This window comes from Armigeres subalbatus, chromosome 1, assembly GCF_024139115.2.
Source record: "Armigeres subalbatus isolate Guangzhou_Male chromosome 1, GZ_Asu_2, whole genome shotgun sequence".
In the NCBI taxonomy this organism is placed as follows: Eukaryota; Metazoa; Arthropoda; class Insecta; order Diptera; family Culicidae; genus Armigeres; species Armigeres subalbatus.
The window spans coordinates 158,595,574-158,609,318 of NC_085139.1; the positions used below are offsets into that span (position 1 = coordinate 158,595,574).

Here is a 13,745-nt window from a genome sequence, read left to right on the forward strand (position 1 = left end):
AGTTGATCGCAACTCTCAGCGCTCAACGTCGGCTCGTGCGGGCGCCGGCAGTGCGAAGCCGTACTCGCGGATGCACAACATGATAGGTTTGGGGGAGTTGATAGTAATTATCATCGCTCAACTGCGACTCGTGGGGGCGCCGGCAGTGCGAAGCCGTACTCGCGGATGCACAACATGATAGCTTTGGGGAGTTGATAGTAATTATCATCGCTCAACTGCGACTCGTGGGGGCGCCGGCAGTGCGAAGCCGTACTTGCGGATGCACAACATGTAAACCGATTGGTTTACTATTTTTTGTACACACAGTTGATAGTAACTATCATACTGAGACCCATATATGCGAATATGAGTATGAATGAGCTAAAATAGACCAACACAAATTTTTGCTTTAGGGGAAAGCTTCTTAGATGTCGACTAAGCGTGACTAAACAGGACGGCAGGGCTGCTCACAATCTAGAAAACACACTCAATGTAAATGAGTCAATGCTTGGGAACAAATCAGGAAACTTTCAATGGTTGTACCCAGTTTGCAAAAATAATTAATAGTTCATTGAAAGATAATAAATTACCACTGAGGCTTGAAGAGCCTCAATGGAGGGAAGGTTCGCAAAAGACGGTAGGCGTCTTGCGGATAAACATAGGATAAAAATAAGAATTAGTTTAGACAGTTAGAATTATTATACCATGAATAAAAGCAGGAATGACAGACTTCGGAATGAGTTAGGGCCCACTGAATGTAGATGAAAAGGATGAATGAATGAGTATTACCTAGTTTCTAAACGTTAATGAATCACAGGATCTTAAAGGGTAGTAAGCTTATCCCTGGGATCCTTAAAGGAAGTTCATTTTTTTCCTTTGAAAAGAGTGTAGTGAAGGAGAAATATATAGTTGTAGATACCGGACATTACGTCAATTAATAACAGCCTTTGTCAAGAAAGTTCATTTATCAAGTGCAGTGAATGCAAACGGGTACGAGCATTTAAATATTATTAGATCCAAACCGCCTCCCTACCATTGAATTACCAAACTGGTGTCCAAAAGAACGTTGACTGATTACCCGCAGTACCTGGTCATATGAGTGGAAAAATTAAGCCTTTACGAAGGCTCAATTTTTCCCCCATCAGAGAAGGCAATTGTTACCGAATGCGTCAACAATGAGACACCCATGCATATAACCCTTAACTAATTAATAAAACTAAATATTTGTGAGACTATGCATGGAGTACCCAAAAGGCGGAATACATGGGTAAATTGTCAACTATCGCTGTATTCCGTCTCAATCGTGTACGCACTAACGCTGCTGCCACCCCTACCTTCGAGGCGAGTGGAAGATTGGAAGTACATCCGGGGCGAAAAGAAGGGAAGAGAGGAGGAGAAAAAAAGCAAGACTGAAGACGGGGTATTTGGTCAGTGAACGCCGAGGAAGACAGTTGTTTTCGCGAGTGTCCAAGCAAAATTAAAAAACGTGGTGGAAGTAGACCCCTGAAGACCACAAAATACTCCGGACGGGAAATATTACCACCCGTTTCCCCCCCAATCGAAGCTGGCTAAAGGGATACCGGGAAGGGTTCCTCGGCCGAGCGAAAGCGATCCTTGTAGCGGCCGTGCCTACGGCGGTTTAAGTGCATGACCATAGTGTAGTGGACCACTAGTGACGGTTCCGAGCCCAGCGCGGTACCTAGGCGGACAGACCTTTGTAGGGAGAGCACAACGATCTTCGCCCCCTCAACGCCCGCAAAAGACAATCCGGAACTGGGCAGTTCCGATATTCGTGGCCACACGTGTCCGTACCAGTTTTATTTTGGCAAGCTACACCTATCTCGGTCCCGCATCAAATAGAGGACAAACACCGGAAAGTCCATTTTCCCACGCTCGCGGCAGGCTGGCCCTCGTGAATTCGCAGAAGGCTACAGACCTCTTCCTCGTGCTGTTGGAGAAGTTTGGCACAGGACGCTCATATTCCGTCACTACGGTGACAAGCCGTCCCGGCGTGGACCGCACGACAATTCCAGAACCATCGTCAAGAACATCGTCGACCGGGCGCCAAGCCACCAAGAAAACCCTTCCTCGTGCGTTTAGAGGAGTTCGGCATAGGACGGTCACACTCGTCACTACGGTGGCAACCAGTCCCGGTGTGGACCGCACGACAATTTCAGCATCATCATCGACCGGGTGCCAGGCGACCCGGAAACCCTGTATCAAATCGGCCCTGCCCTTTCTTGCGTCAAGCAACCAGGAGTTCCCTTTCCCAAAATCGAAACCGACCCCCCTTTCCGGGCCAAGGAAGAACAAACAGGAGTGACCATGAGGAACGATATCATCTATTCGCCGGCGGGTTCCCGCTATACACAAAAGGTATGAGCTCAGAATTGTAAAACGGCCGCAACGATAATTCTAACCCTAACTAACCCTTAAGAATGAAAACATAAATAAATAAAAGTATGTAAAATGTAACAAATCGGTTCCTTTCTTTAAGCTACTAGCCCTGAATTGCATGGTATGGTCTTGGATCATTGTTGTTGTCCGCTGCTCCACTTTTGTCTCTGTGCGTCCCCTAAGCAGGTTCAAGCCGACCCTGAGAACCCCGAAACGAGGTGAGCTAGTTAGGGACGTTAGGACGTCCGCTCCACAGACGTGAGGACGTCGAAGGAGTTTGTTTCAAAGTAGGAGACGTCATCCGGTGTTTGAGGACGGACACACCCATCACTGCTGGTAGTAGCTTAGTTCTGGCCCCAATGCCCCCAATTAGGGTAGTTCGCCAAATGTTGAACGGCTAATTTCTTCGCCTATTGTTGAACGCACGTGCATTTCTTATGGGAGTTCAACATTTGGCTGTTTTCCTTAGTTATAACGTTATGAAAAAAAAAAATGAATTATTATTATGTTCGTACAAGATGCAGAATAGAATAAAAAGATTAATAAAAAAAACTGTAGAACAAATTATTTTCCTTTGAAATTTTAAATATATCATTTTTATAATCCTGAGTGTACGCTAAATTCTATAAGTATCAAAAAATTCGCCATAAAAGTCCATGCTGTAAATGTAGCTTACCAAATAATCCAACCGGTGATCTTCATAACAGCATGGGAGAGCTGCTGGACAAACTTAAGAAGAATTTCCGCTTCCTGTTTAACAGCGCTCAATGCAACGCCACAAACGATTGAGACGGTTACGATACCAATCAGATTAGTGCCATCCAAGTAACGACCACTTATATCCCACCTGTTGAGATCTGTCTCAGTGGGATTTGTTTCGGGAGGTGTTAATACGGTTTGGTACTGTTCGATACAGGCCTGTACCAAATTCGGCGGGATAATGTTCCGTATAAGGTCCAGCAATGTGTCCGCCGTCGTGATGTTAGTTTTGGAAGTACTTTCCGATATTTGGTCGTCGCCTGATCGTTTTCCGGGTTCGATGGTAACCACCAAAGCAATGCCCTCCAAAACCGCAATGACCGTCGTGGTCATGTAGTACACAATGGACATGCCTCCAATTTTCTTCGATAGGCTCATTTCCATTGATCCAACCGCCGAGACAAGTGACGTAACAATTAGTGGTAATATTATGGCCTTGATCGCTCGCAGGAACAGATTGCCGATGAAATCAACATACATAACATTTCGCTGAGTCCAGACGCTTCCATGTTCACCAACGTTTCGCAAACCAAGTCCTAGGGCTACACCGATTATTACCCCGCTTATAGTAAGCGTAATTAATAAATTTTGTTTCAAGAACCGCAATAATGATGCCTTATTTATGCTAACCATTTCCAGTTGCGCTCCCGTAACAACTTAAACACGATAGAGCAAACGGATCTAGGAAATATGATTTTTAGTATAATGGACAAACGGTCAAAACCTAATCAACCACTTCAGACCCGCACGTGGCAAGGTAACAATAGGACTGTGTCGATTCCTCTCTTCAAATCTCATAGTCACATTGAATCAAACTGCCAAATGCATGGTTTTCTCTAAAACTGTTCGCATCGAAATTATTTATGTAGAGAGCAGGATATGAGTTCTCTGAGTCCAGAGAGAAATCAAACAATCTTTCCCTTCTCATATCTGCCTACATTTATGACATGTGGCGCAAATATAGTGCGTTACGCAAATAAAGTGAATTACTAAAACCTACGTTCAATTGTGAACAGTATTGTGCTGTTCCATTCAGTGATAGATAGTATCATTCGTACTCCTTCCATGCCTCAACGCGTAGGAAAGAGTTATAAAAACAGCAATATAGTTAAGCAAATATGGGGGGCACTGCCTTATCATGGTTTATAATTTTCCAAAGAATTTTATCACCCGTAAATACGTGTTTTAAAACAAGGTTCATTAGTTTATTAGTAGCTACTCTGACATAAATTTGTCTCTTATTGTTGTTCTGTTTTTGACATTGTCACTATATGAATTCCTAATAGAGTGTGTTTAGAACACAACACAACACGTAAGCAGAACACAACTAAACACCGCAATTAATAAAGACACAAAAAATCGAACTCGTGTGTCGAACCCACCATTTCCAAAACGTTGAACATTAAATCCCGGTGCATTGGTTGACTGTATTTAATATAAAAATGTGCCTATCTCAGTTTGTCGAGATAACCATTGCGGTGTTTCTCTACGCATCAGTAGCAGCTTGACATTGGAATAGTAAAGCAATCTATGATGATCTGGACATTTCCAGCGCTGTTTGATTGTATCTAGAAGAAGCTGGGATTTCCAAGCTGAACCGGAGATATGAGGTTGTGGGAGCAAAATTTAAATTCTATTTTTTCTTGTTTATCCTCTTCTTCAATGGCTCTACTTTCCAACTGGAAGTTTATCTTATTTTCAACTTAGCGTTCTATTGGCATTTCCTAAGTCATCACTATTGTATAAATATCTATCTAGTGTTGCAAGTACTTCGGATCGATGGTTCAACTCGCCATCGCCTAAGTCATGGTTTTCCCAAACCGTGGGGCTCAACCCCCTGGGAGGGGGGTGGGGGGGTTCATGGGCTGTTCCAAGGTAGGTCGCGGAAGACAAATCTTGATTCATACTTTTGTCCATATTATGTCCCACCAATGTTTACCAGCTTTTAAACAAGGATCTATCACATTCAACTAAGTCAACCCAAGTAACCAAAAGTTTCTTTAAGAGTAGGTTTTTCGCTTAATCAGCTTCACTCAGATGCTTAAGCGTGAAACGAACTCTTAAAGGAACTTTTGGTTATTTGGGAATGGTCTTCTTTTGCTATTCGAGATTTCAGAAAATACAATGAAGTAGGGGAAGAGGTTCCACTTTTTTAAATGTTAATATTATCAATATGATTGAGATTTTTTACAATGTTTGAATGGCATCAGCTAGATATATTGTTTAACTGTTGCATGATGTAAAAATACCCATGAAAATCGTTACATACAAGACATTCAAGCAGTCTATGCTTAGCTAGGGCATATTACCCCTCCTTCTCCGCAGTGTTGGTAAAATCTCAAATTCTCTTGCATCATTGCATGATTTTTACGCATTCTTCATTGTAAAAAGTATTGAATTTACTTTTTTCGCTTAAAACAATGACTCCATATGTAAACAAAATATAGGGTAAGATGGTATAATATGCCCCCCCTAAGGCAACTCCTTGATAACTTTTTATTTTTCAACGCAATTTATGTAAACTTTGTGTTATTTGGTAGTCCAGGAAGTCGCAAATGCATTGCCCGTGAGTAGTCATATAAAAATATTACAGATAACACGTAATAAAGCTTTTTTAAAAAGCCGTGAAAAAATGAATTTCAAAAAGTGCCTGGGCAATACGCCCCACCTCAACCAAAGACGTTTCATAGCCCTTCATTAGTATTTTATCAATCCCATAATAAAAAGGCTACAAATCCTTATGCGCTTGACATTAAAAAACCAACATAAGTCCATTCAAGCAGGTGTGAATTACATTTCAATATTTTCCATACAATTTGGAAGCAACTGCTGCAGGCTCGCTGCGCTTGTGTCCAGTTGGTAAGGGCATATCGTCCTGCCTACACTGGGGCGTTTTGCCCAGTGAAACATGTTTTCGAAAATCGTTACATTTTTGAATATGGAAGCAATTTTATATCTTATTAACCACTGAGAAAAGTTATTTTGATGCCCAACTGAGTGTTCCAATGCAAGTTTTGCGGACAGTATGCCAGAGTCGCTCCATAATGTTGAGTAAACAAACATAAAAAGTTACATCAAAACTGCAACTTTTTGTATTTTGCTATTATTTTCATTGTGTAATACAAAAATACTTCCACATTCACATAGTATGGTGGGTTTACAAATACTTATAGGTACCAACTGATTTTGACCCTTAATTAGTTATAGTTTTCTAGAAATCAAAGGGGGGCGTTTTGCCCAGGTGGGGCGCATTATACCGTCTTACCCTACATCTTGACTGCGTTTTGACGCTTTTTAGAGCGAAATCATTTTCGGCGAGTGAGCGAAGCCATGCGATTCTGTCCGAGAAATTCAAGCGCGATGCTTTCCCTACAGAATCGTTAGCTCGTGCATGAAATCTCGATGAATGAGATTTGAGTATGATTCTATCAACACTGAGTACAATACAATCCGAATCCAACCCAAATCCAACCCTAATCCAATCCAAATTCAATCCGAATCCATTAAAATCCAATCAAACCCAATCCAAATCCAGTCCAAATCCAATCCGAATCCAATCCAAATCTAATATAAATCCAATTCCAATCTAAATCTAATCCAATTACAATCCAAGTTTAATCCAAATCCATTCCATTCCAAATAGAATCAAAAATTGATTAGATTTTAGCAACGGTGGGGTATTAAGAGTCACTTTTTAGTGACTTGGTCACTATTTTGAGCCTAGTCACTAAAAAGTCACTAGGGGCTGTCCACAAACCATGTAGACTGAAATTTTACATGTTTAACCCCCTCCCTCCCCCCTAGTAGACTTTCGTAGACTTTTACGAAACCCCTCCCCCACCCCCTTAATATCTACGTAGACTTTTCCAAATTTTACAATATATTTCATATGTGATTTGACAATCAAAATCGAAATCAAATTTAATCCTCTGTCCACAGCTCCTGAAACCAAATCTCCTAATTGACTTGGAGATTTAATTTCTGTTGAATTCGACTCCTCCTAGAAGTGTGCACCTCGCTGCCGACACTTTTGCATCGGCGCGCCACTACTTAAAATCTGTTACGCATCACGCCAGTTTAAATTAGTAGAAAACCGAAGAATTTTCAAAATTTCCGTGAAGAATTATTACCCGAGGTAATTTTAAGTTTTAATGGACATTCCGAAATATTTCCCGTTGAGTTTTGGAATGGTTTCCTACGTTCTTGCAGATTTGGAACAATTTCCAGAGGATTTTTTTTATCCTATAGACATTCCAAAGACTTTTCCGGATAATTTGCAGTGGAAATTATAATGAATTTCGCGTAAAAATTTCGAGTATTTTTTCATAAAAATTACAAAAGCTTTCTTACAAAAACTGCAAATTTTTTTTGCGGAAATTCAAAGAGTTTTTGGCGGGAAATTCAAATATTTTTTCGTGGAAATTTTCAACAGTTTCTTTAGAAATACCTAATATTTTTCATCGATTATTCTAATGAATTCGCATTAGTAAGTCGTCGTTCATACTATTATTTAAGTGAAATTCATTAGATTATTTCGATAAAGTCTTGCGAAAAAATCAAACAAGTGAACTTTGCATAGCTTCTGTATAAATTGTATTCCAAAAAGAAATAAAAATAAAAAAAAGTCTACGTAGACATTTGGTATACCCCCCCGTCCCCCGTAGACTAACGTAGACTTTTTGGAAACCCCTCCCTCCCCCTCAAGAGTCTATGTGGTTTATGGACAGCCCCCTATTTGCATCCAAAAGTCACTATTTTCGCACCGCCGATTGTAAAGAAAAGTTCAAAATAAAAATTATTTATACCTACCATTATCATCAATTAAATCAAATGTGAATCTGTTAGCAAAATGTATAAAGTTTGATAAATTGCACCAAAAAAAGCTGGAAATGAATTGTGAAAATCGCCAGGTTGTTTGGAATTCATGTAAACATATTATCTTCTCCATGAATAAAGGTTGTTAACCCTTTATAAGGCAGTGGCAACTCTATTGCCAACAACACATTATATTTTTTTCTATTTATTAACAAGAGCTCTACTTATTATTTCCTATGTAGTGGCTTTATTTGCTTCCTAGTAACACCCCAGATGAATTTGAGCCATAAAAAAAAATTGAAATGTTAATTTGAGAACAGTTTTTTTTACGAACAGATCGTTAGTTTCGAGTGGAAGAAGGATTTTCAGTTATAATTCGTTAAAAAAACGACAAAGATATATTTTTTCCCGTTGGTATTAATTATTTTGAATCTCCTGTGTTAGATTATTACGTTATTAGCGTGAAAAAAGCTTTGCCTTTCTGTATATTTGTTTTTTGGATTTTTGACGAAATTGTGTTTTTTTCCCAAGGGTTCCCCCTTGGGAACAAAAACGCAAAAATTGTTGTTTTCACTTGTAATGCGTTTTCCGACTAGGACTCTTCACCAAAAAATGTAACGTGCCTTGATTTGACTGATTTTACGTAAAACCTAATTTTTAAAAATCTTTTATTTATTTTTGTTGTAACTTGTTTTCTCGCTTGCCAAGCAGTGGCAACTATATTGCCACCAATGTTGTCCCGCTTGCCGGGCAGTGGCAACTATATTGCCACCAATTTTTCAATGTTTCTGAACTGTTTAATGCATGACAAACATACATTTGAGTTTAATACCATGTCAACATTGTGTTCTATTGCTTTTTTTGTTAATTTATTGTTTAGATTCGTCTGCCTTATAAAGGGTTACTATACAAAGTGTCGAAAACAAAATTGAGGAGTACTGGAACCAGGTTTTTAATTTAAAAAACTGTGCGTAAATACCCTAAGGTGACTGAAATTCAGGATACAATAATAGTCTCGAAAACAAAAATTGAAAAGCAGGATATGTCAGAAGTAATTCTGCACTGAGGAAACTGGACGTACGAATTTCAAGCAAACGCTTTATGGAAGTTTGCCACAAGAAATCAAAAGGCCGTCTTATGAAAGATGATTTAAATTTAAAAAAAGAAGCAATGTGCGGCAGAGTGGGTTCGAACCATGGAAGTCGGGATCAAGAGGCCTGTATGCAGACCACACAGCGAAGCTTGGACAGACATACGTTTAGGCAACTCCGTATATAAAGCGCAGAATTGTTACGACTACGCGGATTTCGCGATTTTCGTGGTTTCTACGTTTTTTTTTTTTTTTAAATTTAATAATTTTCGATAATAAAATGTTGTTGAGAAGGAACTCTACGTTTAAAGTCTATGCTTACCCAATTTTTGGATATTTCTAAGCCATAATGCATTATTTATACTCTTGAGCACTCGATTAACAAGCATTATAAGGGTAAAAACTTTACTTGTGGTCATTTTTCATAGTTTCTGAAAATCCATTTTTTTTTGTAAAGTCAGTTTTTAAATTTATTTTGTCTTTGTTATCGAGACTTTCTGACCACCAGGAATTTTTTTTGACATCATTCCGAGATATTTCTTTGTTTCTGCTAGATTAACCCCTCTACGACGAACCACACAGCGTGAAACATATACCATAATTTTTCGATTTTTTTTGTCAGGAATTAGTTTAAAGTATTGAAGGTTTTATATTGTTTTCATAGCATTCATCTAGAAAGAAACAGGGTCTATACAAAAATTTGAAACAAACAAAATGTTCCTTGTTCCTTGTAGAGACAGGATTTTTTAGATTATTCTGAAAGTAATTCCAGTTGAAATTTTTTTTCAACAATTCGATGAGACTCTTTTTCAGTCTGCTGAACTTTGCTCCAAAAAATTAGTTTATTTTATCTTGGAGGAACTTTTACTGTAATTTCTGCGATGACGGCATAAATGTTTGTGTAAAATTTCGTAAGAATTCCGTCTTGAATTTGAGAAATAATTTTCGGAAGGAATTCTCAAAGCGATCTCCACCGGAATTTATGAAAAAATCGCCTTTAATTGATGAAAATTTTTCATGGATTGCCGGAGAAGTTTTTACAAGAATTAACGTTGCGATTCCCTGAAAGACAGCAGAAATATCTGCAATATAATCCGCTTTGAATTTATGGTATGAAAGAAGTTCCGGAAATTTTTGTGCTGATATCGGATTTCTGTTGGAATTTCCATGACGAGCTCGGTGGTCTAGTGGCTACCGCTTCTGCCTTATAAGCAGGAGGTCGTGGGCTCAATTCCAGGCTCGTTCCTTTCCTTCTTTGTATTTCTATTCTAATTCTTTACGTATTTCACGTTCTACCGAAACGATTTCTACTGTTATAACCTTCCACACTAACAATTCCAAAACCTCCCGTGGCACCTATGAGAGGTCGTAGAGTTCTCTGCATCTTCCTAGTAGTAGGTGTCCAACTAACCATCCTTCCCCTTCCTCAGCATTCGCAAGGACGTGGCCAGGACAGATCTCGACTATTGGAGAAAACATTGCTTCCATCTAAGAGATAGTGGTTAGTCCCAAATCAATATCTGTGGTAACGGAAGAAAGTGATGCTACTCTCATACAATAGTCTTGGCTTGTACCACCTTCGAATTTGTGCGAATTGCTCAATGCTAATGCTAATGCTAATAACGGATTTCTGTTGGAATTTCCGTCCGAACTCCTGGAGAAAGATTTCACAAGAATTGAAGTATGTACCGCACAATTTCTTTAATGTCGCGCGGAAATGACGCGTATTTAGTCTCATGATATACAAATGCAAAAATGATAATTTGGCTTAGAAACCTCGCCGTTAATAACTGTGAAAGAGCTTAATAAACACTAGGCTGCGAGGCGGCAATGTAATAGATCACATAATAGATCAACACCATAAGCAGGTAGCAGAAGACTTCTCCTACGTTTTAATGGTGTTGGTTTGCGTGCTATGCGTAGACCCGACCGCATTGCGTAGGCAAGAGCATGCAACTCGAGTTCAGTTCAATCAAAGTTAATTGCCTATTTTCCGGATATTGGACCACCCGCTCTGTTTAGAAAAAGGTATTAGAGGTAACTACTTTTCTTCGATGGAACTTGAACCCACGACCCTCAGTACGCTAGACTGGTGTTTTTAACCAACTAAGCTACGAAGCACACACAACCTCTACTTGATCAGTGCGCTGATGAAGAATGTGTGTAGTCCCCAGACATTAAAAATACTCACGCTCACTCTAATGTTAATGTGAACTACACATGTGGAAGCGTTGGTATGGGAAATGAATTGTGTATACTTTGACTATGCGTCCGATTTGGGAATCTCTGGCTCATTCAGTAGCCGCTAAGTTGCGAAGGCCGACAGAGTTCCTTTGTAGCTTAGTTAGTTAAAAGCACCAGTCTAGCGTACTGAGGGTCGTGGGTTCCAACCTCCCATCGAAGGAAAGTGGTTACCTTCAAAGCATTTTTCAAATCAAAATCTTCCACATAATCAGGGATTGAATCCAAAAGAAAATAAAAAAGACTCTCACTTATCATCTCTGTATATGTATACGATATGTGGTATACCGTGAAAGACTTTTTTCGCAGGCTGTCATGATAAAAAACTGATTCGGGAAGTTATATACATCAAGATAATTTTTTTTATTTACAAACCTACAAATGCGGGGAGCACCGGTTCTGATTATAGGCACTATAGGTTCCATAAACGAGCGCAGGAACGGTTGCGTCATTTCGATTAAGTGTGTTTTTCCACTTTTTCACAGTGTACCACGTGAATTTGACGTCACACGCTCCGTTGCTTGAATTGCAATCGTGACGTCATGCTCGTTTGGCTACACTAACTGACAGTTCGTTTGGCTACACTCGCCTTCGCCTCAGCTCGTCTATGGAACCTATAGTGTCTATAACTCTATATTTCTGATGATGCATTTCAACTTGTTCTATACAGCTGTGCGGTCCTCAACACTAATGCTACGTTTAGACAAGGCAAGTGAATTGAGCAAGTCGCTTGAATCGGACGCGAATGGAACGTGTAAACTTCTTAATTCAATTCACTTGAACGAAAAGAAAGTTGAACATGTTCAACTTTTGGCAAGTCAATTGAATTCAACTGAGTTGTTCAATTCACTTGCCCTGTCAAAACGTAGCATAAATGAGCGTCAACAAAGCAAGAATCATCACTTCTCTGTGGGGCTGCCTAGTGCCTATCCGATTCTGTTTTTTTTTCGCACTTATATGTAAATTTGTTAAGATTCGGAACAGTTTTTGCCTTTCTTTTATCCTTGTTCGTTATACATTAATGCTACGTTTAGACATGGCAAGTGAATTGAGCATGTCGCTTGAATCGAACGCGAACTGAACGTGTAAACACCTTAATTCAATTCAATTGAACGAAAAGAAAGTTGAACATGTTCAACTTTTGGCAAGTCAATTGAATTCAACTGAGTTGTTCAATTCACTTGCCCTGTCAAAACGTAGCATAAGAGCGATTTCTGCAAACCCTGCAGATAATAATGCTGTCCAATGAGCAGCTCGAAGTAGCTCGAAGTTGTTCCCGTCCTGCTCGTTCTTTTTTGTCAACAAACGGGCATGAGCGTGACAGGAACAACTTCGAGCTACTTCGAGCTGCTTTGATGCATTATTATAAAAAGAGAGCGAGGTAGAGAGTCAACGTGAACAAAATGGCGTCTCAATCGCAGTTTGAAAAATCGTTCCTCAAGATTTGGATTTGCTTTTTTTTCTCTTTATTAAAGTGTTTTTTTAATTTTAAAATTAAGTTCAACACAGACTTTGGATTTGCTAGAAGATAAGCTATTTATTTTTGGGCGATCCCACCATCGGCATCGGCAGAATTGCTGCCGGATATTTTATTGCAAACGATGGTGTAGGTCGTGCGGTCGTCGTCGTCGTTAGCATCAGTAGCGTTCAGATTAAATTTTCTTGTCTGAAGTACTAACGATTGGCTACCAGGCTTCGGAATTCTCACTCATATGAATAAAAACCTGCGATTAATCCATTTAGCGGAGTGTGATTTTTCATGGTCCCCCTGTGAGGAAGTATTCTCACACAACATTTTTATCCGGATAGAATGGCTGGTGATAAATTCGTGAGCGCCGCCGGATCGCCCGGATAATTTAATTTTAATCCGCACAAATTTTCCTTCTCGTCGCCTCATCAGATAAATTTTACAAGCATATTATATTTACAAAAATTTAGGACCGCAACGGGATTCGAACCCAAAACAATTTTAAAATGTTCAGACTAAAACCATGCCACCACGTGAACTGATTGAAAACGAAGGGAAAACTGCTGTATTGAACCTTTTGCTTATCGTGGCGCATCGTCAGCTTCAATCAGCTTGGAGAGGCAAAGCAAGCGGCATTTGATTTTCGCGAAACATGGGAAGAAGGATAACAATTTTTCGCACCATCGCTTGTGCCGGAGTTTATCGCACTGTAATTTATCCGGATAAAATGCATGGTGGAGTGATCAGTTGTCGCGTGAGTGAGTGAGAAATCCGAACCCTGTTGGCTACCATTAGTGAAACCAGTATAATCGCTTGGTGACAGGCTGTCACTGACAGCAGAATCAAGAAACGAGTTTGGAATAATAGTTAATCCCAGACACTTCACGCAAATTCTGTCGAAATTTGTATTAACCTTCGCGCTTTTTTCTATTTTTATTTTTCTGACAGCAGAATCAATTGCCAGACGGATTAAATTTGTTGCCAATGTTGCCAATC

General features: G+C 39.6%; 1 protein-coding gene across 1 annotated transcript in view; it reads right to left on the bottom strand.

Annotated features, from left to right (window-relative positions):
* Positions 1-3,903, bottom strand: part of LOC134205406 (excitatory amino acid transporter 3-like) — a 38,350-nt gene extending 34,447 nt beyond the window's left edge. The window contains exon 1 of the mRNA XM_062680635.1: positions 3,053-3,903. Coding sequence (XP_062536619.1) covers positions 3,053-3,768 — 716 coding nt within the window. The 5' untranslated portion in view covers positions 3,769-3,903. The remainder of the gene's footprint in view (positions 1-3,052) is intronic.
* Between the last annotated feature and the right edge of the window lie 9,842 nt (positions 3,904-13,745).